The 26,451-nt window shown below is 45.1% G+C and overlaps 1 protein-coding gene across 2 annotated transcripts in view; it reads left to right on the top strand.

Annotated features, from left to right (window-relative positions):
• The window catches only part of AP3D1 (adaptor related protein complex 3 subunit delta 1), a 293,074-nt gene extending 273,624 nt beyond the window's left edge, over positions 1-19,450 (top strand). For both annotated transcript variants that reach the window (XM_085636830.1, XM_085636829.1), the window contains exons 32-33: positions 14,772-14,851; positions 14,989-19,450. In XM_085636830.1, coding sequence (XP_085492956.1) covers positions 14,772-14,851; positions 14,989-15,084 — 176 coding nt within the window. In that variant the 3' untranslated portion in view covers positions 15,085-19,450. The remainder of the gene's footprint in view (positions 1-14,771; positions 14,852-14,988) is intronic.
• The last annotated feature ends 7,001 nt before the right edge of the window (positions 19,451-26,451 follow it).

Here is a 26,451-nt window from a genome sequence, read left to right as displayed (position 1 = left end):
CTCTTGGGTAGTATAGGCTTGACTGAACTTTGGAAAGATCCTGCAAATGCTGTTTTTCCATCCAAAGAAAAGCTGAAAAAAATGTATTGGGAATGGGTCTATAAGTCGGAAATCTCCCAAGGCCTTTCCACCCACCTATCATGCCGTTTTCTTGATCTAAAAGCCTATCCCCTCTTAGATAAGTACTGGGATATTATTGAAAAAACCCTAGACCGTAAATTATATTTCCAATTACGGGTGGGTACTTTACCTGTTGCAGAATTTACTTCCAGATGGGGGGGGGCAAGGAACCAAGAACGACAGGTGTTACAGATGTGTAGAAGAATGTGAGAATGTGGGGCATGTATTATTTTTTTGCCCAATGTATGTAGCACCCCGGAAAATATGGATAAAACCAATCTGCAGATTTCTGGGTATCAGAAGATATGCTATAGCTCTTCGCATTCTATGCACAGATTCCACACCACCGATCTGTATAGCTGTGGCCAAATTCTTAGGGTGGGCCTGGGGAATAAGGTCAAAAGCTCTGAGGCATGCTGTAACTCTCTCCATCTAAAAACAATATTGTATACAGCCAAAATCTACCTGTTGTAGTTATCATATTTAGGTAGCTAAAGTAATGTGACCATCAAACTATACCATGCTAATACTTGTGTAATATAAGTGTATATGGGCTGGCCCCACTAATTATGTTTCTCACTTTTGCTCTTTCTGTTTTAAAAAAATAGCTAGCTTGACGGTTGCTTAAAGATTTAATTGTAATTTTAACTTTTTAGGTAATTTATTTACTGTTTTATGTAATTTTTGTAAATGTGCTTTTATGACTTAATTGCCGAATAAAGCTTGATTGATTGATTGATTGATAGATTCCTTACCTTAGAATATCCCCAGGCGTCAGACTGGATCCGGAAAGTTTTTCAGCAGCAGTACCCCAGCGCGTCGGTAAGTGTCGTTGTGTGGCTGCGTGTACGTTGCTGGCGTCGTAGCCGCCGAGATGACGTCGTCGGAGCTACTTAGACGCGCCCAAGCGCGCTGACGTCAGTTCTTTCTTTTTCCGCACCAGCAAGCGCAGATCCGAGAGAGAGCGGTACTCCTAGTCATATTTTTGACTTGTTTTCTGAGAATTGTTTCTCTTGTTTGTCGACTACTCGACTTCTGGAGCAGTATGGACGCCCAGGTCTCAGTCCTGTTGGGACTGCCGTCGGAACATGTCGGCGGAGGACCCGCATGTCATGTGTCTCTTCTGCTTCTGGCACATCCATCACCCCGAGACGTGCCCCAGTTGTTGGGCCATGGCGCGAAGACTTGCGGGAGCGTTCCCGGCAGCTCTTTGAGGCCCGGCAATTGCTCCGCTCCACTCAGAGTCCCGCGCCCGTGGGCGGTTGAGGGGCTGGTCGCGGTGCCTACACCATCGTTCGTCGGCATCGGGTCAGGTAAGTCGAAGTGCCATACCAGGTTGAAGACGTGGTGTCGCTCTTCGCCTACTCCTACCCGGTCGCAGGACACGGTGGAGGCGGCGGGTGGTCACTCCCGCGAATCCGGTGGAGCTTCCGTTGTTGCCTGCGGCCCTTCCCCGGGGCCGTACGCGACTCCGAAAGGAATATAAATGTTCCTATCATCCATGGGCCGTATATTTGCCCCTTCGGGTCCCTCCGGAGCGCCTTTGGGCCCCGTGGAACCGTTGGGTGGTTCTGCCCTCATGCCGCCGCCTTTGGCCCCGGTCCCGCCGCTGGCTCCTGCCCTCGGCCCCGCCGCTGGCTCCTGCCCTCGGCGCCGCCGCTGGCTCCTGCCCTCGGCGCCGCCGGCTGGCTTCCGGCCTCGGCGCCGCCGGCTGGCTTCCGGCCTCGGCGCCGCCGGCTGGCTTCCGGCCTCGGCGCCGCCGGCTGGCTTCCGGCCTCGGCGCCGCCGGCTGGCTCCGGCCTCGGCGCTGCCGCTGGCTCCAGGCCCGGCGTCTGACACGGCGCCATTGCCTCCACGGCCGGACTACGACGAGCTTGGATTGACCTATCATCCATCAATTCCTAGCCCTGGAGAGGCAATTTTCTCCCTTTCCCTGGCTTCCTCGTCCTTCTCGGCCTCTTACACAGCCGACGGCAAAGACTGGGAGGGGTCTGGGGACCCTCTCGCAGCTCAGTGTGCGGATGTGCCACACTAGGATGCCAATGTGGAGGATCTGAGCGATCTGGATATCTCTCCATGCCCCGGTACACTGTCCCCTTCCTCCGTGGCTACAGAGCAGGATGGTACTGTTGTGGGGATTCTGCTCATGCACAGAACTATGCGCAGGAAACCAGGTACTCAGTGAATTGTGGTGTACTAAAAAACTCACCTTAGTACCCAGAACCCCTATCAGACTAGCATCATTGTCTCATTCATTCTCTGTACTACAGCGAAGCTACCAATGATTAGACAACCCAGAACAAGCGACTTGGGTTACTCTCAGGAATGGTGGGAATCAGGAACACCTTTTCGTTGTTATTCTCATATCCGTCCACAACGTGAGTAATCAGAGACACGGAAAAGTTTAAAATGTTTATTTTTAACTACGTGCTTTAAGATGCAGTATTTTGGCTAACATAAGCAAACAAATGATTAGAAATAAAACTATCAGCATTGTTACAATTCCATAAAACACAAAGTGAGAAATCATATGATAATGATAGTGGAAACAGGTCCTATAATTCCTTGTTTACCACCCTCCCCTGGCTATAAGCTATTTTTATAATATTAATAGAAGGTCTCTAGGTTTGAATGGGGAACCCCATACCTCCAAGATCAGCTTAGGTGAATCACATCACAGGATCAGCACTGCGCTCTGTGTTTGGAAAGGTTTTCTTCAAGAGTGCCAGCATTGTGCATGCAATGCAATATGAAAGGCACTCGAGTTTCAGATATTTGCAGCTGTGTGCTTGTTGTGTCTAGAGCGTGGGCTGATCAACCTGAATTCAACAGCATACATTATTTGACCTTGACGGTTTCTGCACACAGTGTTCAGACTAAGGTCGCAGTGTAAGTCTAGGGATGTGAAAAACAGACCGTTCTCATGTGTAGAAAATGCAAGCAAGCACAACAGCTACCTGTAGTGTCGTGTGCAAAAGCAGAAAAGTGGCAAAATGGCGTTAACCTCTAAAACGCTTATGCTAACATAGCAATGTGTGCTGGCAAAACCCTGTCTTCACTACAGTACATTTTCTGTTGCGCAGGGCGGCTGAGGCTCTTTACCTCAAGCTTCATACGTTGTCTCTCACGACCAATCTCCTGACTGAGGTGATTCGGCCAGGAGCCTCCTCCAAGGAGCCACTGCTGTCCCACAGGTACTCCTGTGGATAGGAGTGTGGCACAACGGCATCGCTCGGTCCCAGGCGACCCCAGTTTCCTACACATAACACCCGACGCCCGGAGAGTCTGGTTGTCCAGACCTCTACTTCTCCAAGCACATTACCTTCCGCACCTCCGATAGGGTACCCAAAAAAAAAAGGTTGAGCGGTCTGGGAACAAGGTGTTACCTCTGCCACTTCTGGACTGCGGACAGTGCATACTTCATGCCTTTTGACCCGCTATTCCCACTCTGTGTGGGACACAGTAGCGCTGGTGCTACCTCAGTGTCCGACTGACGCTCGGACGGTACTCTCCCAAGCTATACCGAGGGGAGAGATGCGGCACCGTTTACTATACGTGGTGGCCTAGCTACCAATGACTCGCAAGGCTATTTCCACAACTGTGTCGCTCCGCCGTTCCGCCTGGCTCAGAGCCACTGGCTTCTCAAGGGATGTCCACAATGCCTTGTTGGACATGCCCTTTTATGGCACGCGCCTCTTTGGTGACAACCCGGATGGCACGTTGGAACGTTTTGAGGACTCCCAGGCAACGGCCCAGTCCTTGGGCCTTTCTGCCACGCGCACTCCCTCGGGGTCTGCCTTTCGTTTCTTTCATGGCAGGGACGGGGCGCCCAAAACACGTTCCTTTCAAAGCCGCAGGACTGCGCAGCAGCACTCTTGGTGCAGCCGCTGAAAGGGGACCCGCAGTGGTGGGTCACAGGGCCAGCGGCCGGGTCAGTCTGCCGCCGCCCCCCCCTGCCACCACGGCCTCCAAACCTTCCTAGTCTGGGGCTTTCGGGCCCATCGAACGCCAGTGAGCGGCACAATTCACCATCGCCTCCCCCACTGGCGCATCATCACTTCAGACAGTGGGGTTTTGCGAATAGTCCAAAGGGGCTACTCCCTCCCATTCCGGACTGCCCCTCCGGCCGTGCCCCTCCGTACCACCGCATGTTGGTGTATCACTTGGCGCTTCTCCAGCAGGACGTTCCGGCCCTCTTGGCCAGAGGGGGCCGTCAAGCGCGTTCCGACGCCCATAAGGAGTCGTGGTTGTTATTCCCATTACTTCTTGACCAAACAAGGACAACGGCCTGCGTCCTGTTTTAGGCCTCCGGTACGCCACTTATTTCCTTCGGATGAAAAAGTTCTAAATGCTCCTGCTTTCAGTTCACCGTACTCCCTTTTGGCCTTACCAGCGCCCCTCGGGTGTTCGCAGAAGGGATGGCGTTGGTCGCAGCTCATCTGTGCATATCAGGGGTTTCAGTCTTCCTCTATCTAGACTACTGGTTGTTGACGGCGGGCTCGCCCTGAGCAGTTGTCTCACACCTCCAAACTACGGCCAACCTCCTGCATTTGCTGTGGTTCGACATCCACGTGCCGAAATCGCGTCTGGCTCCCTCTCAGAAGCTCCTCTTCATCGGAGCGGTTCTGGACACGGCGCGATTTCTGGTTTATCTTCCCAAAGTCCGGGTCATTCCGCCTATGAGTTGGGTCAGCGGCAGATCCCTCTTCCTTCACCAACCGGTGCACACATTGGTAACAGAAGTGTCCCTCCGGGGATGGGGCGGCCATATGGGGGAGGCGGAGATCAGAGGCCTATGGTCTCCAGCGGAGTTCGAGCTCCATATCATTCAGTTGGAGCTTATGGCGATCCTGCTTGCACTCGAACCATTCCTTCCCTCTGTCAAGAGGACAGTAATGCGGGGGTTCTCGGACGAAACCACCGCCATGTGGTACTGCAACTGGCGAGGTGAGGTCGTGGACCCTATGGCAGGAGGATCTGCACCTCTGGACGTGACTGGACTACCAGGGCATTCTACTGGTGGTTCAACGCTTGGCAGGTTCTGTGCACGCCGGGGCGGACAAACTCAGCCGCCTGTGCATCATAGATCACAAATGGCGTTTTCACTCAGAGGTGGCACAAGGTCTCTTTTAGCAGTGGGGAGAACCTTGGTCAGATCTATTCGCCACCAAACAGAACGAGCACTGTCAGCAGTTCTGCGCATTGGAGTTTCCAAGGCGGCACTCACTCGGAGATGCTTTTCGTTGCGAGTGGAGTGGCGGTCTGTTGTACGCCTTTCTGCCTATACCACTTTTACCCAGAGTGCTGAATATCAGACGCGACCGGGCCCAAGTTCTTCTTGCAACACTGGACTGGGCTCGAAGAGTTTGGTATCCCGAGCTACTCAGCATGAGCGTGGATCCTCCGATCCAACTGCCTCTTCGGGAGGATCTTCTGTTGCAGCAGCAGGGGATGCGCCTCCACCTGAGCCTGTCCAGCCTCCACCTCCTTGCGTGGAGATTGAGCGGCGACAGTTGATTCCATTTGACTTGCCTCCTGACATTTGTAATGTGATTCTGGCAGCCAGGCGTCCCTCACCTAAACTGTATACGCCAGCCGGTGGAACAAATTTGTGGCATGGTGCACAGCGAAAGCTGTGGACCCCCCCCCCCCCCCCCCCTTTCTGCCCCTCTTTCTGAGGTCCTATTGTTCCTTCTCTCTTTGGCCTAGAAGGGCTCTGCCTCTGGGCACTGTTAAGGGCTACCGCTCTGCTTTTTCAGCCTTTTTCAGGCGGTTGTCCACAGATTTCTCAAAGGCATTACTAACCTTTTCCCTCCTATTGCTTTTGTGATGCCTCACTGGGACTTGCACCTGGTTCTCACATACTTAATGTGTGCTCCGTTTGAGCCTCTTCATAACTGTCCTTTACGGTTATTGACTTGACAACTGTATTCCTGGTTGCTATCACCTCTGCTAGGCTCGTGAGTGCACTCCAGGCTCTTTCATGCAAACCTCCTTTCCTGGCAGTTCATCCGGACAAGGTTGTGCTTCGGCCACGTCCCTCCTTTCTACCAAAAGGAGTCCCTGCCTTTCATCTGGGGCGAACTGTCACTCTGCCCACTTTCTTTCCGCCTCCGCACCCTTCCAGAGAGGAGGAGAGGCTCCACCGTCTGGACCCAAAATGTGCACTTTCATTCTACCTCAGCCGCACACAACCAATTCGGGTTAATGACCAGCTCTTTGTTGGCTACATGGGCTCCACGAAAGGCCGGGCTGTGCACAAACGCACTATCTCCCGCTGGGTTGTCCTGTGTATTCATGCCTGTTACTCTCTGGCTGAAAAGGAACCTCCGTAAAGCTGCGCGCACATTCTACCAGGGCGATGGCAGCTACTACTGCATTGGGACGCGTTGTCCCCCTGCAGGACATCTGTCAGGCAGCCACTTGGGCCTCGCTGCATACTTTCACTAAGCACTATTGTATGACAGTCAAGTCTGGAGAGACGGCTTCTTTGGCCGTTCGGTTCTCCGTGACTTTCTGGTGTAATCTTACTTTGCCGGCCCACCACCGGGGTGGGTATTGCTTGGGTTTATATATTCTAAGGTAAGAATATATCTGTAAGAGACATTAGTTAGTGATAGATTCTTTACCGCCAGCCCATCCTCCCCATTCTGCGAACTGTTCTCTAGGGTTCCGGACATCCCTTTCAGGGCCCTAGTTCTATTGCACCAGTAGTCGGTCTCTGGCATAGCTCTGTGTTCCTGGCGCGGAAAAGTCGTGTACAGAACTGACATCAGCGTGCGTGGGCGTGTCTAAGTAGCTCCGACGACATCATCTTGGCGTCTACGACGTCAGCGACATACGCGGAGCTGCACGACGACGCGCAGGGGTACTGCTGAAGAAAAGCTTTCCAGATCCAGTCTGACGCCTGGGGATATTCTAAGGTAAGGAATCTATCACTAACTAATGTCTCTTACAGATATATTGTTACACAAGTAAGTAACTTGTGCGTTAGTCCCTAGTAGAGTGCACTGCGTGTGCCAGGGCCTGTTAATCAAATGCTACTAGTGGACCTGCAACACTGATGGTGCCACCCACGTGAGTAGCCCTGAAAAGGTAACTCAGACCTGCCATTGCAGAGTCTGCGCACAGTTTGTAACTGCCATGTCGACTTGGCAAATGCACCCACTTGACAGGCCCTAAACCTTCCCTTTCCTACATGTTAGTCACCCATAAGGTAGGCCCAAGGTACCCCTGTGGGCAGGGTGTGGTGTAGGTGAAAGGTAGGACATGCCCTGGTGTGTGTGGCATGTCCTGATAGTGAATTACTGCTCATTTAGTTTTTCACTATTGCAAGGCTACCTGTTCCCCATAGGACAGAATAGGAAGTTTGTTTATAACATCTTATAAACATAACTGGCCCTGGGAACTAAGTATGAAAATAAAGTTTAGTATGCCTGAACTCAGAATCTAAATATGCATCTTTCAGGGAAGGTGATTTTTACATTCTGTGTTTGAAAATGCCACTTTTAGAAAGTGGGTATTTTCTTGCTCAGTCATCCCGTGTGCCTCTGCTGGAATGTGGATTGCCTGTCTGGGTTTTGGATGACAGAAGGCTGGGGAGCAGGAGTGGCTCCAGATAGTCTAGGTAGGGTCAGGAAAGGGCTGAATAGACCTGGGCTGCAATGGGGAAGGGGGAGGAGATTTCCTTGCACCTCAAAGGGCCTGGTCTGCTTCTGACAATGCCGTCTCCACCTCCTGCCAGGAAATCGCACCAGAGAAGGCAGAACTGGTTCTGTCTGGGCACAAACACTCTTCCTAATAGATCAAAGGATTTTGGGATATAAGTATTGGAGCCCAGACCCCTGAACCTTTAGAACTCTTTTGGATCAAGAAGACGGCCAAGAAGAAGAGCTGGAGAAGCTGTGAGGAGGAACTACAGCTTTGCTGTGTTTGCCTGCTGTGGCTGCTTCTGTCTTGGGCAGTGAAAGGACTGGACTGAACTTTCTGCAATCTACTTTGTTAGTTTCTCCAAGGGCTGGAGGTAGAGCCTGCCCCCTCTTCACGAAGTCTCAGGAACAGCAAAGACTTCAAGCTCTTCTGCCCTCATCACTGTGGACTGTGTGTTTTGTGCTGCAACAGAAGAAAACCAACTCAATGACGTCTACTACGCTGCTGCTTCCTCCGTGTCCTGAAAGCACCGCAGAGGGCACTGCCGTAACGCGACCCTGGTCTCACCGACGACGCCAGCTGAAGCTGCCACCGAGCCTCTGCTCGTACCGCGACCTGTGGGCACCGCACCGCTTCGCTTCACGACGACGCCTTGGCACCGCGACCCTGATCTCACCGACGACGCCTGCTGACGACACCACCGAGCCGCTGCTCGCACCGTCTCCTGTGGGCACCGCACTCTGCACCGCCTCGCTTCACGACGACGCCTTGGTATCCCCGATGACGCCGCTCCACACCGAAATCGACACCGCTGCTTGCACCGTGGTTCGAGGGCACCACTCGTAAAGTTACGCGACACACCACCCTCATCCCACACCGCAGCCATGGCCTGCCGATGCCATCAACTCCAGTTCGTCAGCCAACGACAGCGCTTCAGCAACGCCGCTGCCTGCACCGTAACCTGCCAGCACCGTGACGAGCACCGCCTTCATCTCGCACCGCGACCCTGGTCTCACCGATGACACCGCTGTTGGCACCGCGACTTAAGGACACCTCACACCCACTGCTGCACTTCGCACCGCAGCACACGACGACTGCCGACGCCAGCGCTCCTGACTCCAACAGAGAGGTGATTGACCTGCAGCGCGTGTGACTTCGAGGGCCCTGATGACTCCGAAACCGACCTCCGGAACAGACACCACGTGAGTAGCCCTGAAAAGGTAACTCAGACCTGCCATTGCAGAGTCTGCGCACAGTTTGTAACTGCCATGTCGACTTGGCAAATGCACCCACTTGACAGGCCCTAAACCTTCCCTTTCCTACATGTTAGTCACCCATAAGGTAGGCCCAAGGTACCCCTGTGGGCAGGGTGTGGTGTAGGTGAAAGGTAGGACATGCCCTGGTGTGTGTGGCATGTCCTGATAGTGAATTACAGCCCATTTAGTTTTTCACTATTGCAAGGCTACCTGTTCCCCATAGGACAGAATAGGAAGTTTGTTTATAACATCTTATAAACATAACTGGCCCTGGGAACTAAGTATGAAAATGAAGTTTAGTATGCCTGAACTCAGAATCTAAATATGCATCTTTCAGGGAAGGTGATTTTTACATTCTGTGTTTGAAAATGCCACTTTTAGAAAGTGGGTATTTTCTTGCTCAGTCATCCCGTGTGCCTCTGCTGGAATGTGGATTGCCTGTCTGGGTTTTGGATGACAGAAGGCTGGTCTCACCGATGACACCGCAGCCATGGCCTGCCGATGCCATCAACTCCAGTTCGTCAGCCAACAACCGCGCTTCAGCAACGCCGCTGCCTGCACCGTAACCTGCCAGCACCGTGACAAGCACCGCCTTCATCTCGCACCGCGACCCTGGTCTCACCGATGACGCCGCTGTTGGCACCGCGACTTAAGGGCACCTCACACCCACTGCTGCACTTCGCACTGCAGCACACGACGCCTGCCGACGCCAGCGCTCCTGACTCCAACAGAGAGGTGATTGACCTGCAGCGCGTGTGACTTCGAGGGCCCTGATGACTCCGAAACCGACCTCCGGAACAGACACCTGCAGACGCCGTGTTTTCGGAAGCTCAACGAGAGGTCGCTGACGCCCTGCATTTCTAAAAGGTACTGTTTGAGGGTCTTCCCCACACCGTATCTGGCCCGCGATGCCGCGGTCAGCCAGAACTGTTTGGATTTGTTTGCTCACGACACCGCGATTGCCCCGGACGGAGCGATCGACATCAAGGAACTGTTTTTAAAGCGTATTTTGATAACTGTGGATTTTTAAGGACTGTATTGTGGATTTCTATCGTTTTTGGTCTTGTTTTAAGTATATAAAAACATTGGATATTTTTCTAAACTGGTGTGGTGTCCTTTTGTAGTGCTTACACTGTATTACTGTTGGTTATGTGCAAATGCTTTACACACTGCCTCTAAGATAAGCCTGACTGCTTGTGCCAAACTACCAAGGGGGTGAGCAGTGGTTATTTTAGGAGTGTAACTCCCTTATCCTGACTAGAGTGGTGGTTTCTGCCCGACTTTGGCACATGCCCTAGCCGACCAAAAATCCCATTTCTAACACCCTCTTTATTTCCTAATAAAGTTAATAGCCAATAGGAATTGGCTGACTCCAAATACTATTAGGCGAGAGTTGTCAGACGCGACCGTTCATTCTCCTGACACTAAGGTTCCTGCCTATCGGGTTTATCCACTTACTTCTAGCGGAATTATATGCTGGGCAGAAAAACAGGATGTGTAAAATGTCTTCATCAACCCCCATCTAACATAAAGTGCAACGAGACTCCCCCTCCTTAAGCTGTGACAGTTACCATTTGGCAACAAAACTGTTTATTTGCAATATGCCGTTTCTAAATTTTAGGTATAGGCACTTTGCCAAATGTGGTTCTATCTCATATTGGAATGGCTCGAAACAAGGGGTCATTTTGTACTGAAGGAAATGTACGGTAAGGCTACCCTGTGTGCTACTTGAAATTACCCTCTCTCTAATAAAGTTCAAAAATAACCGCTTGATCTCACATTTTGATTCAGGAGTCAGCAGACTCGGATTCAACCAGTATCTGCTCAGACTTAGATCAAAAAGCCATGTTCTAATATGGATTGACCAAGGAAAGTTAACTTGGGTGTCGAGTGCCAGCAGTTCTGTAAATGATTCTCTGTACACTGCTAATTCCGGTGTTGTCCAAGTTCTAATCCAAGATGACAGGGTTCTCCAAATTGCTAGATGCTCCAAGCGTTTAATACCCAAGTCATAGGTCAGGGGGATCAATGGAGTATGTTGAGGTAGGGCGACAAGCATTCTCAGGATCTTGTTTTCAGTAAAAGTTAGAGATTTGAGAGTGCCACTTCCCCAAATCTCCGCACCGTACAGAGCCGCAGTTTGGGCTCTGACCTTGTGCACTTCTAGAGCGGGGGTGATGGCTTTTGAAGATGATGCAGCTTGTGTTTTTTTACAATGGAAATGGAATTTTGCATTAAAATGGCCTTCGACTTCTCTATTTGTGTGACCCAGGAAAGTTTAGAGTCTAAAGTGTCTCCCAAATATACAAAGTTTGATACACGTTCCAATACTGTGCCATTCAAGTATATTTTTTTCTTTAAACTTTTGAATGGCCTTATAGGCATGTATTTCATTTTTGTTGGGTTCACCTCGAGGCCTTTTGTTTTGCAATATTTGTTAAGGCTGTCGAGCAAGTTGTGCAGGCCGCTAGGTGTTTGGGACAGCAGGATAGTATCGTCCGCAAATGTTAGGGCCCAAACCCGATTACCCCCTAATTTTGGCGAGTCATGGACACAATTTTGGTGATGTTCAACCAGATCGTTTACATACAAGAGAAAAAAGGTTGGCGCAAGGACACAGCCATGGCGCACTCTCCTCTTGACTGGGATCTCATCCGTAAGCTCGCCACCTTTACCCCATCGTACCTTAGCGTAGTTGTCCTGGTGTAGCCTAATAATTTGGATCAAGATCTCGTCAGGTACACACTGTTGGTGTAGGTTTTCCCACAAGTGTGCCCTTGGGATGGAATCGAATTCCGCTTTTAAGTCAATAAAGGCGACATATAGGTGGCTAGATCTTAATCTTGTATATTTCCTGCCTAAGGTCAGGAGTCTAAACACTTGGTCTATTGTGCTTATTTTCTGCCTAAAGCCAGCCTGGCATGGTGATAGTATATTCTCTGCTGTAATCCAATCTGTAAGCGTAGTTAGAATTTATTTAGCATAGACCTTCTGTAGAACGGTTATCAGGCTTATTGGCCTATAATTTGCTGGCTCTAGGTCTCGCCTACGCAGCACGCATGCGTTGCACAGGAGGACCTTTAGCCGTCGTTCTTCACTTTTTCAAGCACTGCATTCGTGCTTGTGGTGGCATACACCTTGCGGGAGCACACAGCGGCACGCCACAAGCACGAGTGCAGTGCTTGAAAAAGTGAAGACTGCTCTCCGAAGCGCGCGCACACGCACCACTCCCAGGCTTTGAATGGCTCCTCCTCTCATGTTGCTCCATCGCACCCAACTTCTCTTCAAGCCGTTCCTGCTTGCAGGTACCCATCTTTCGCACGTGTGCAATTTAATTTTTATGGGGTTTTCTTCCAAACATTTATTTGGTTCTTTTGTCCAAAAAACTTGGGCAGGCATCTCTGTTTCCTACATTTCTGCACAGGGTCATGTCATAGATTCGACTGTGCCAGTCTGTTTCCGATAGTTTTATGCATGATCCATATGTATCCAGGCTAATTATCCAAGCTTCACTTCAGTATTTGCATTAGCTGAGATGCAGGATCCAGGTTTGGGTCAAACAATGTCAACCATTACTTCAGAAGTTATTGTACATTTGGTTGGGGGAAGGTATTTCCCAGGAGATTGCTGGCGCATTCAGCCATGCTTTTTTCTAAACATGCCGGTATCATCAAACCGGTTAGTCATTGTAGAGGTATCTGAATATTACATGCCCATCCAAAACCCGTCCCTGTCTTATCCCTTACACCCTGCCCCATCCTATTTCTCACTCCCTTACCTTATTTTTCCGCACACCCTACACCATGTCCTGTATTATTCCCTACAACCTCAACAAACATTAGATTATTTTTCACAGATCTTGTGTCGGTGCTTTATTACCCTGTCCCATCTCATGCCTCACACACCTAACGAGTCATGCCTTATTCTCATACAGTATCTCTTGTGTTTTAAGACTCAGTCATAGCATGTGCCTACTCACTCTCATTCCACACACACTATAAAACTCATCATGCCTTACTCCTTGCATACATTATCCCCTCCTACTCACACACCTTCCATGTTGTCCTAATCGTTATATGCCTGGCATCTGCCTGCCCTGTTCTTCACACAGCCTAGACTATCATTTCATCACACAGCCTGCACATTGTCCTGTTCTGCGTGCACACTACATCTATGCCCGTGCTTCCTCTCCACATATCTGGGAGTATGTCATGTTTTAGTCCTCCCATAACTTGCCATATTGCATTCCTTACGCACCAGGCATCTATCATGTCTTTTATCCTCCTGCACCTGTCTTGTCTTATTTCCTGTGCTTTATGTACACTGTTCTATCTTATGTCTCACTTACAGTCCAGCAGACCCCATGGTATTCTTCACACACATTACACACTCCCAGTCAAGCTCTTCATGCCCCTCCACAGGCTCTTGTGTTGTATTGCTTCCTCAATATTTGAGTTGTGTTCTTATTCCTTTACAACCCCCAAACCCTGCCATACTTTTTAACATCTACTGGGTCTTCAATCATACTTAATAAACCTTCTACTGACTTCTTCCTACCACATGCCAAACTTTGTCCTGTCTTATTCCCTACACCATCCACAAAATCGGGCTCTTTTCTTACACAGCCCCCAAAAAGAAATATTTCTGTATTATTTCCCAAACCTTTTACTTCCCCTCCCCTTTGCATCCAGGCAAACCCTTTCTTGTCTATTCATTTCTGAAACCCTCACACCTGTCAGTATGTGGGCTCATTCCTTGCTCCCATATCAGTTCCCTACTTTTCCCACACTGCCGTGCTGGATTCCTCACACGCAAGTACTGTACTCCCTATGACAATCTGTACGCTCACAGAACAGAAGTTCATCATCCAAGATTAGAAATTTCGAAAGAAGTACTTGTTGTGTTCCCAGGAGAAACCCGCTTGTGTAGTCTGCATTTGTATTATTTACATGCAGTGTTTATTCCTATTTAAGGCATAGCCAATAGGTCTCGCCTTTGGGACCTTATAAGTGTTTAGCCATGCAACACTTGATGTTGTTGCACCAAGGATATTGTGCTGGATAACTAAACACTTATAAGGTCCCAAAGGCGAGACCTATTGGCTATGCCAATGCTGGTTATAAATAGGGTCTATCCCAGCTCCCTTCCAGGACGCTGGCATCGGCTGTCCCCTAGCTATTGCATTTGTTAATTCATTTATGTACGGTACCCATACTTCCTGGCTGTGTTTGACGGATCAATTTAAGGCTCTGTTACTTTGTACGCATGGAGAATAGGATTTCAAGGTATGACTTAAGCAAGCATCCACACTGTTATCAAGTGTGTTGCAATAGTTGTCTCTAATGTTTTTTTCTACTGCCCATTAATATTGCAATAGGAAACTTTGTTTTTACAGGGATTTAAATTGCTTTCTGATGTTCTGCAATTATTTTTATGATTTTACACTGGTCTTTAGGAATTTGCTTGACTTAAATAAGCACAATTAAATGAACTGAAAGCTAAAAATAGAAAATAATCTCCTCCTCCTTGTGCACATGCCTGACCATCAACAACATCTCTACTTTCTGCACTTATGTAGGCAAGCTTTCTCTGACTTTTTCTCTTCCATCACTGAAAATGATGACTAGAGTGAAACATTTTTGGAAAAATCTAAAGGCATGCGGTGTTGCTTCAGAGGCCATTGTGGGCATGAGTTCACAGTGTGCTCTGCAGGTGACTGATTCTTTCTTTCTACTTATTCCCTAGTTGTGGAGCGCGTGGACACCTGTGCATCCATGTATAGCCGATCCATTCAAGGACATCACGTCTGCCTGCTGGTTAAAAAGGTAAAGCCTGGTGCAGAGATAGCTCACCTATGCCAGTGGTCTAATAGACCTGGTTTCTATCCATGAAGAGTTGCTTCTGCAATTTCACGTGGCCTCCACTATTGCATGCTGATCCTGTATCTTTCCTTCACCTGCAGGGCGACAATTCCATATCGGTAGATGGGAAGTGCAGCAATGACTCTCTCCTGAGCAACTTATTGGACGAAATGAAAGAGACGCTGTCCCAGTCCTGAATATTGCTTTCTAACTACAGAAGATGCACTAAAACAAGATAAAAGGAAGACTACCCACCATCTACTCCACCTCCCCACTCCAAGTGTTCTGGTGGTCCCTTATACGCATGTACTATACCGGGGACGTGCTTTTAATTTCACTTCACTCTCCATTGCAGTTTCGGCATTCTAAAGTTCTTTGTTACATTTTTATGACTATTATTTTGTTGAACTTTTACCAGCTGTGGAGTTGCCCCTTTCCACCTCACAGACTTTTCTTCAAATTTTCTCTTAGTTTACCGATACATTTCGTCAATGAGAAATGGAGGAGAATCCCAGGCACAATGTGGATTAGAACTTTTGCTGCCGCAGAGCCTCTGCAGACTCCTCGCTGAGAGAATGCCCCAGGTACTTTAGTGAAATTCAAATGAGACTTCCAAACGAATGTGCACTTTCTCCAAAACTGAACTGCCCTCGGAAAGCGTGGGAGCCTCAGGCACACCCACAGTCAACTGCCAGTGTATCATAGCATCAGCACCAAATAAGGGGTGGCAGATTTTGGGGTGGTGGAAGATTGGGGAGCCTGTCATCTCATCTCACCATTATTCCTAGAAACGTTCCTTGCTGAACCACCATTGAGCTTCTGTGCTGAATTGTGCTCTCCTATGTCCAGAGTGGCACCTCCTGATGTTCTAATGTATCAAATGAAACTGGAAATCCAAAGGGGTATTTGTCATTTATTTTGTTTGTTTTTCATTGTGTTTTTCATTGTGTTTTCCTGTTAAAACAGTTAACCAGCTAAGACATAGATGTTGACCATTTGCCCGTGCATCATTTGTGATAAGACAGTGCAGGCAGGTGGCGCATTGTTGGGAGCGTCAAATTCTTTATCTGTTGCCTTCTCATCCACTGAGAAATACATTCCAGTGCCACAGCCTCTGCTTCTCCAGGACAGGTTTGGACTTCTTTATTGCAGGCAACCCCTCATCATATTGACAATCTTTGTTTCAGTGTTTTTCCATGGTTTTTTGCCATTAAACTGTACTTCCATTGAACATGGAGGTTCTTTTTCGTAAAATATAATGCTTAGAGGATCTTGGCTGAATAATGTGATTGCCCATCGATTATTAAAACAAGCCATTCAGTTAAAATATTTTTTTGCTGGTTTTCCCCATTGTTCGTGTTTTTTGAAAAATGTGGATTTGTTCACCATTAACCTGTATGGTTTTATACCGATTAAGGAAAGTGCCGGAGAAACATGCACACAGAGTGCACTCGCATTTAGGAGTTTTTTCTCTGATCTCTGAGAGCTAAAAAGTCTCTGGGCCACGCTCGACATTTGAAATAGTCACTTAAAATTTGAGTGTTTCAAACTGAGTCCCTTCTCCCACTTCTTTTCCTTGGATCAGTGGAAAGCCCGTCTCCTTCTCACTTGGTGTTGTTTTATCATGCACCTTTTTTCTACCAAATGATCCTTAGTGAGTCTGGCTTCAGTTTGTTAGTAGGCCTTTATGACCCTGCTTTGTTGACTATCTTTAAAAGCCTGCTTTTCCACTCCTTCTTGGATGGAATCCTTCTCTATCCTTTCCCTGTAGTAGTTGCTGTGTTTTAACACACAGCATTGGTTAACTCCAGCAATGCAGCTCCTCCTTGAGTGTAGTAAGCGGTTTTTTTCTACCTTTTTGATTTGTGAACACTCATGCTTATAATTTGTCAAGTCCATAAATGTATATCTAAGTGAATCTTACCTTCTAATATCTATTTTAAATCTGCCTGAACTCATGATGTTCTTGTAAACACTACTTTCCTGTAACTCACCAGGAAACCCCTCTATGCACCTCAGTATACTTCTGTGTTTATTTAGATTATCCTGATGTCAATTAAAAAAAGGAGTGTGTATGTGCGTACATGTTGCAGTTCACATTTGGAAATGTCTTGTCTTCCCCTTCCTAGCCTTGTAGATCTTCTCAAAACCTTTTCTCAATCACTCCTCCGTTGTCTTCAGGTCTCATTTGTAAGACTTTATCAGCCGTCTCTCCTCCAGATTATACCATAAGTGTTCCTTGCCGTGTCGCTCTTTCCAGAAACTTTCTTCACGTTCCTTCTTTAGATTTGATCTCGGACACTCTCTTCAGTCATTCCCCTACAGATGTCGCCAGTAATCCTTGCTTGTTCATCCACCTCCTTGGGCACACTCTCATTCTTCTGAACTGGAATATTTTTCCTTCAGTCAGCCTGCTGCGGGTCTCCTAGGAAAGCCCCACTCTTCAGTTATTTCCTGTAGCTGTCCTAGGAAGCCCCATTCTTCATCCCATCCACTTTTGACACTCACTGCCTTAATGCTTTCTCCTAATCTCTAAACTGGAAGCCCCCTGCTCCTGGGCTTGTGACCTGACATCTCTCCTTAGAGTTGCTCGTGTGGCTGTCATTTGCAGTCTCTCCACGGGCCTTCTCATGCACGTCTCTCCAAAGAGGCCCTCTTTCTGATTCTTGCTTGGCTACTCTAGGTGACCTTGTTCTGTCTTGTACATGCATGTGTGCACAAGTTACTAATGCAAAACCCTCTGTGGTTCTCAGAACAGGTGTAACTCAGAACTGAATCTGATTTTTTTCAATTATTTAATCACCTGCTTAGTAGCATCAGAGTTGATAAGGGGCATGTATTTATGTGTTCAGTCAGAATACTGTCAAGTCTGCAGCTAAACAATCCAATCACTTTGAAGAGACCATATTTTGAGCTTTCCAAAAGCTGTGTGGTCTTGGAGCAAACAGCTGCATACTTGAATGTGTCTGAGCTCTGGCAACCAAAGCAAAAGGCTCTCAAACATGGGTAATGATTCAACAGAAATCGTAGCTTTTCACGTAAACTGCAAACCAGCCATGTACAGCGAATTCATGATGGGTTCAGGCTTCGATACAATCCTACATCCTCATCAATAGTAGCTTCAGAGCTCACTAAATGTTATTAGAGGACAAAGCATCGATGTTGAAAGATATGTCTGAGGTATTCTAAATTATATAGCACCAGCCCCATGCATACCTGCTACAGGTTGGTGATGCTGTTCTTAATTCTGGAGTGTTCCATAGGAGAGGCTGTACCCCAGTGTTTTCTACCAACCACTTAATTTGCTTGTTTTTGCAGTGTTAATCTTAATTATTAGGGCAGGTATTAAGATTTTATTTTTACATTATGTTGCAGCCGGAGACATTCCCATGGCACATTATTCTTTAATAAGTAAATCTTTATATATGGTTTGCCCCTTTGTAAGGAATGTAATTTGGCGGTACTCAAGTAAATGGAATATGAATATGAGTTATTGATTGCGGGAGGAGTTCCCAAACCGTGACACAAAAGTTGGATTTTACACAGATGCACACCCTAAGAACAAATCAGCTTCCCATAAGCTTACAGGAAACAGTGGAAAACAACCTCACTCGTGCTTTCAGAAAGGCAGTGGAAACAGGAGGCTTGTATGTTCTGATCTCCGTAAGTTCAGCACTTAGATAACACTTCTCAAGATATTTGACATGTGTTAAGGAATAATGTCCATTTTGTTTGATGATGCATTCTCTTGCTTTGGAATAAAGTGTTTGGAGCAAAGATGGATTAATTTATTTTTTAATCAAATTTGGTTACATTTAGAGAGTACATCTCTTTCAGCAAGTGTCACAATGATGCAGCCAAGATCTGGATCTGAGGAGCAGTAAACTTAATACAGATCTTAGGTATGTTTTACTGATGCCATACTCTTGGATGGTAGAGTTGCCCTACAGAAACCATGCCCGCCACATGTTTCTCAGTCCTGGTTAGTTATTTTAGAAATCAATACCTTAAAATGAAAGAAAGTGAAAATGCTTGATTGACGTTCATTATTATTCATAAACGTTTGTGGTACTTGCAGAGTTGAAGGTGGTTCACTCGTACCAAGCTTCACTGAATTTTCTTGAATGTGGTCTTTGTTATTGTCTACTACAATCATAGTAAGGGGTCTTCTGCTGCAGTCATTTATTTCAAAGCCTGTATTTATGAATGATTATCATCCGTACCTTGGTCCTAGTGTACGAATCAGACATGAAAGTGTTCCTAATTAATAGTATTCCAACAATGTCCTTAATCACTGGGAAGGAGTAGGTGTTTTTTTTGTGCTCGTTTTTGTATTATTTTCTTCTCTCAACCCAAACTGTCACTTTAGCATGTAGATCATTCCAAACATTGAAATCCTGTGTGGTGGAGCAAGGAGTTTGAACTGTACGACGTGTTTTAATAAAGAAAAACAATTTGCTATCTACATTCCCTTCAGGAAAAATCTTTAAAAAAGAACTTATCACAAAGCTGCTGTATTGATTTTTGTGTCAAGATGATCCAATAAAATATATATGAAACAGATTTGTTTGGTGTTTCCCTTCTCATGATATGGTCACGATGCGCTAGATTTGGTTTGTTCAATCTTGAATCGGGCATCAGCCACAGAGCTCTGGTGTGAAGTGAACGTTTTGCTATAATGTTGTCTTGGATAGTGCCTTTATTCAGATCCACAATCTCTGTAAATGTATATTTAGATTGTGTTAATTTAATAAAGATGCTATATGTCAAAAATGTACATTTCATGTGTTTAGGAAAAGCACTTGCAGTGTCCTCAGTCATAATTCTGTTTGTAATTTAAATGTTCTTTTCATATGGTTTTTAGACACATTTTCCCAACCGAGTAACATTCCTTCAATATGGAAGGCGGTGGTCATTGTTCAAAACCACTGCCATAACACATTTTCCCAGCAACATGGGTTCCATACCAGTCCAACATTATAACCAACTCTGAGAACACTTGAAGCTAATTAGCTGGTCAGATATGTAAGACCAGCCCAATACACCTTCCTAGCACCCAGCAAGTGACTTAGATCTTGGGTTTCTCATATCTATGAACTAAATGGATTCTTCCGTCAATCTCAACTCCAAGTTGAGAGTTGCATCTAATGTACTCAGTCTCTTACAGAAACACCTATATTGTACAAGATCATTTATTTTATACTATCTCACAAGACTCACAAAATACCTAATTAAATATACTGAGTAGTTGCATCCATCACCAAAGGTACTCCATTGTAATCTCTTATGTCTCCAGAGTGAAGATAACCTTTGAAAATCTTCAGGCATGAAAAGCCATTCCAGTGGAAAGTTCAAGAAATTCCTGACCTTTTTTCTGATTAGCACTGAGGTAATTTGGATATTTGTTTGGATTTATAGTAAGATTAAGAGTTGAGTCAAGGTTGCGTTTAGTTTTTGGAAGAGTTTGAGTTGGATCAACTATTAAGCTGTCAATTAAAGTAGACAAAATAGCAAAGGTTAGGGTTAGCATTAAAGTGTTAAACTTAGAGTTTTGACAAAGGTCAGCTATACTTAATGATTAGGGTAAGAGATTGCAGTTACACGTTGGTGTTAATTTTGATGAGGGTGAAGGGATAAAAATAGCCCATTGTTGTGGAGGGTTAGTTGGGCAGAACAAAGTAGTGTGGTTTTTTTAATGATTGTATGGGGTTTGGTAAGGATTCTTTATAAAAGTATTTTTTGCAATGGCATAGCTCCTGTGATTACCCTGCATTAATTACTGCGCTTTTTCAAATTCCTCTCGAAGGAGCGTAATAGCAAAAATCTCAATCGGATGGTTAAAGACCGATCTGATCCATTTGTTTCACATTTTACTAAGATACCTGATGGTGATATGAGGATTTAAAATAATAGAAATTACACAACAAATTCACTCGCATGTCCATATGCTTTTTGAGTTAAACTAATCTTGGGAAAACAAGGGACCTATCTATACTCCTATTCTATTCTCCTCTAGGTGTAGCATTTTCATACTCATATTAACATCTTTCATGTTTCCTTTGTCCCCTTCATCTCACGGTGGGTTATGTAAGTGTCTTGTTATCTTGCCTTGTAACCATTTGTTTTCACTCGAGGCAACTTCACCATATCTTCCTGTAGATACTTTTCAGATTCACCTTGTACCGGACTGTTAAAAATGCTGTGAGAATGCAGGAGTAGTTGACCTAACCTCTGTTGCCCAATTCTCTCTCTCTCCATAGATTTGATCATGGGTGGTAGTGGGGAATGGGAAGAGAAATACAAGACAAGCCTTTTTCCATTCTCTGTAGCATGTGTCACGTGTGGTTGTCAGCCTAGGACTGGTTTACTTGTCCGACTTCACTGTCGCTGATCAGTTCAAGCTTATGTGGATGGGAATCCAAAGGCTGCCACAGTTGTAGATGCTGAAGTTCTAAAGAACCCATTTTGCTTCGGGTTAAAGCCAAACAATGGAATCTTGGTTTTATCTAAGCCCTTACTGGCAGCACCTGGGCAATGAACATGTTTTCATTCAATCTTACTTGTTGATGTGCAATGAAACAAACTCCCCACTGTAACAAGTGGTGAAGTTGCCTTAAGATTGTGCTCTAAAAGCCCCAGACATCCGACAGCTACATTCCTTGGCATAAACAAGCATAGCGCTCTCCTCTTGGCCCTGTACCATCAACCCACTGCGAGGGTTCCTTGTGACACCAACCCATAAGAAATAGATTTAAATACCAGTCTGCCATCCTTTGAATTTCCATTCATTTCTTTGATTCAACATAAAGATGACACTCAAAGCAGATTCAGAATTTTTGTCCAGACACAGACAGATATTCTGTAATAATCGAAGACACAAAGTCATTGAATAGCAGTTTTGTGTCTCCAGGATTTTTATTGTCCTTATAGTGTCCATAAGTACTTTATCCTATTTTACCAGCTAGGCCCGTATTTTTACTGCTCACATTTACAGGAGTTATAAGAATAGTATATTCTTTTCTTTATAATAAAGCACTGGGATTATATCTGTTTAACAATGAAAACCCAACACTGGCTATTTATGAAAGAATTCTCTGAATTAAAGGTGATCTTCTTGACTGACAAACTATATCATTCCTCATTACCGCACCAAATGTATTTGTGATTTCCAGGTTTTTGAGGGCACTTGTTCTGCATTTCCCCAGCTCACTCATTTGTAGTGTGTTTGCGTCTAGAACTTTCACACCAGTATTGAATCAAAATAGATTTAAGATAATTCCTAGGGATTCTGAAGACTCGCCTTCTTTGCTCAAGCTATAGGCACTGGTCTCATAGAACCTTGTTTATTACCTCTTTTCTTTTTTCCTGCTTTATGAAGCAGCTGCCATAATGGTTTGAGCTCAACAATATGCCAGTATGTACCCTGAGTAGTTCATTGCGAGCAGCACATTGTTCCAGAATGTTTCATGTGAAGTTGGCAACTATTATGTATGGTAGACTATTAGCTGATAATCTAATCTTTTGCAACAAGAAACTAAAGCTAGTTTGTCAAAGTTTCTATCGTTTTGAAAACAAAAATTGAACGGTATTGGTCTCATAATTATTTCACTACAGTGCAGGCCCAAAGTATATTTCAGAATATTTGGTTGAACATTTCCTTATAGTGTTTGCATGGACGATCAATGTATCAAAGTGTTTGGTGATGTAAGTGATATGAAAGAGGCCAGATTATATCAAAAGCAGCCTTTTTGGAGACCTTCTCACAAATGTGTTAAAAACAAAAATTGAGCGAAGGTTAACAACCTGTCTGGTTGCTACAGCTTTAAAAGGTATGTGGATATAAATTGTTATGAGGCAAAGGCAACATTAAAATCCATAGCAAAAAGATTTGAGGCAAACTGTGCTGCAAACGCACATCAATTTGATCCTTTACCAATATACTAACACCAACTCTTCTTTGGAAAATATTCCTTAACTCTGTTTTAGTCTGACTTTTCCAAATGATTAAACCCATTTGAATAGATTTATTATTCTTGAATGGTTATACACCACAACCAATTTAAGATTGGTACTCCATAGATCTTAAACTCCCAAAGTTTTTAAAACATGGAATTTCTAAAGTAGAACATAGAAAAAAAAAATCCTATTAGTAACCTAATAATGGGAAATACCAAATCTCATAGAAATTGCAGGACAGACTTGTTTGTGAACGCTAAACATGCAACAGTATCTGAGGAGAGACAAAAACCTATAATTGAAGTCTTGTTGGATACCCACACCAAGATAAGTCCCATAGTTGGCCCTTAACGTAATTCATGATATTTTATATGACATGGGAAAATCACTCCTAATTTGACCCTCAAACTGAGGGACCTCAATGACCTCTCTCGCTAACTGGTTGCGCAGATTGATACACATCTCACCTGAAAGTAGTGGTCATGATACCATTTTTTACCAGTTTATTCAAATTATTACTCGGAATATGGCAGGTTTCGTGCCTGATAAGTTTTGTCAAATCTTTTAACACAAATTATTTGTATCCAGTTGTTTGTTTACAGGAAACCTGGAGGATACATTTTTTCATATTTTACGGTCTCCACAGGAATAAAATAGCCGCATGGCCTGTCAGCGGTAAATTTAGCAGTTGTTGCCTCAGATTTGTGATTGATCCTGCCAGACATTCAAGCTCAATGAAGGAATTAGTACCTGGGTCAGCTTTGGGCAGGGACCGGTTTGTTTTGCTGGGATAAAATACCGAATGCCATGGAGGGAGCTATTTCCGGGTTCAAATACCTATAGATGACATCTTGGTGGGCTAAACAAGACAGGGATGGACAAGAACAATGGGAATATGAGGAATTGATTCAAGATGGTGCAATACCAAGACAATAATGTCTTATCTGATATGGAGAATTACTCCAAGCAGAAGGTGGCTAGCTGAAGAATGCTTACTGTTTACGGGACGGATGCATTCTGATGCCCAAATCTGAGAAGTTATGGCAAGTATCTTTGAATACTCTATATACTGTGGCCAAACCTGCTGCTCCAAAGAAAAAAACACTTATCTTTTTTTACCCAATATAGAATCTACGGGACTCCAGAAAAGCTGGCCAGATTGGCTGGGGAAAAAGCCCCAAAATGTATGAAATTTACCTCATCAGAAGCAGTTCAAGTGCATATGTTTGTAAATTGACCTGAGCTAACCAGATTTTGGTTAGGCGTATACCGAATGTTATCTTCCATAATCCAAGAGATTAAGGTAAGCAGTCTCTAAATACTGTTTGGAATTGATCCCTTTCATAATATAGACATTCTAACATCACAGAAGAAACTTCTTTTCTACTTGGTGCATTTGGCTAGCAGGGAAATTTGTGGCAAGTGGGCGGCAGCAAACTCATCCCTCAATAAGGGAATGGCTTGGATCAATTGATCAGATCTGCCATACTGACCTACGATGAAACTCAAAGGGCCAGATGTATCAGAGGGTTTTACCCATTCTGTGTCTATGGTAAAATGTGTTCGTACATGTGGCCCATCGAGTTTAAACTGGATTTGACAAAGGTACTTTTGGCGGCTAAAAAATTACTGCGCTTTTTCAAATTCCTCTGGAAGGAGCGCAATAGCAAAAATCTCAATTGGATGGTTAAAGACAGATCTGATCCATTTGTTTCACATTTTACTAAGATACCTGATGGTGATATGAGGATTTAAAATAATAGAAATTACAAAACAAATTCACTCGCATGTCCATATGCTTTTTGAGTTAAACTAATCTTGGGAAAACAAGGGACCTATCTATACTCCTATTCTATTATTTAATTGTGGTCTTCTCTTTAATTAAATCTTGTATTGCTATGGAGAATGATCGTGTCGCTGTGCTTGTATCAGGTGATATCAACACTAAGAGTATAGTGAAGAGCAGCTATATGACCCATGGGGAATTCCACCAATTGTGATTGATAATCCCATCAAAGAGAATGAGAGGCAGCTTGCTCATGTGATGTGTACATGGTAGTAGCTGTTTTTTCTTTCTTTTTTTTTTTTTAGTGGCTGCACAGAACAAGATATACCATCTGGCAATACAATGATAAGTAGGTGCAGTCAATCTAATTGATTATATTGCTACCCCCTTTCATTATTTCATGAGGTCATGCAATCAAGGGTAATTCATACTTCATGTAGAATAAGAATATTAGAATGCATATTTGCTTTGGTTTTGAGAAGCATATACTCCTGGAACTTTTACAAAGCAATTTATTTTGTTTTCTTTTAATATGAGTAACTATAGAATCACTGGTCACAAAAGCCCTCTAAGCTTGGATTGTTATCTATGGAATTTAAATAAACAATGCTATAGAATAATAATGCAAGCAATCATGTTAAATCTGATAGAGACGTCTAGCAACAGATTCCTCGCCTGTGAACTTCCAGGTGGCAGGCTGGATCTGGAAGATTTATCCGCAAGAGACATGCCTACGCTCTTTAGCCCACATATTCTCCCAAAAATCCTTTTTTAGTGATATCTTTGGTAAGTGCAATGAAGCAGGGCAAGAAGACCAAAATCCGCCAAGGCCTATCTTAAGCAGCATATTTTTGACAAAGGAGAGCCATTTGATATTACCAGCCCTATTGTGAGAAGCTACATCCTGAAAAGAATGATAATAGCCCTCCAGTTCTGCGGTGTATTTAAGCCATCACCAAAATAGCAGTGGTCTGAGTTGGGCTTTATGGCAAATCGGTTTAAGGCCCAGGTCACGTCTGAGGCATATCAATGGGGCTTTTTTGGGCAGATGCGTGAGAGCTGTTGTAAAGGTATTCTCAGCCACCCCCAACGTGGTCAGATCAACATTACCCCACACTTCTGCCCCATACAATGCACTGCCCTCTGCCTTTGATCTATACACTTTAGAGCAGGAGATATCGGTCTATTTTTAGAGGTCTGATGCATTTTTAAAATGGCTGCTGCATGATCGGTTAGGTTCAAACTGCTTCTCTCGACCTGCGAGACCCAAGACATTGATTTAGTGAGCTTGATCTCCAGGTTTGTAAACCCTATCTAGCGGTTTACCGTCAAGAAAAATAGAACTTCTAAAAGAGTTATGTGGGCTGATCGCCATGCATTTAGCCTTTGTATGACTGACCACCAGTTCACGTTTGCTACAGAAGGCAGCACATTTGTCCACTAACATTGCAGACCACTCATGGTTTTTTATATTAATTTGGGCACATCATTCATATCCTCTTCAAGATGAAGTGCCACATCATTGAAGTACAAAGAAAATAGGGTCGGGGCAAGGATACTACCCTGACGGACTCCACTATAAATGGGTATCTGATCTGTACCTTCCCCATCCCTTCCTCATCTAACTTGGGCATATGTATTTTCATGAAGGCGAACCAGAACCTTCAAGAGCTCATGGGAACCCCCATTATTTTTTTAGCACCTCCCAAAGCTTCCCTCATGGGACAAGATCAAATGCAGACTTTAAGTCTAAAAGACCAAGTAAAGATGTGTTTTTTGGAGGACGACAGTCTTTCAGTATATTCATAAAAATCAAAACACC

This window comes from Triturus cristatus, chromosome 12, assembly GCF_964204655.1.
Source record: "Triturus cristatus chromosome 12, aTriCri1.1, whole genome shotgun sequence".
Taxonomy (NCBI): Eukaryota; Metazoa; Chordata; class Amphibia; order Caudata; family Salamandridae; genus Triturus; species Triturus cristatus.
Note: the sequence above shows the minus strand (reverse complement) of the source record. Positions and strands in the feature narration are given on the sequence as shown.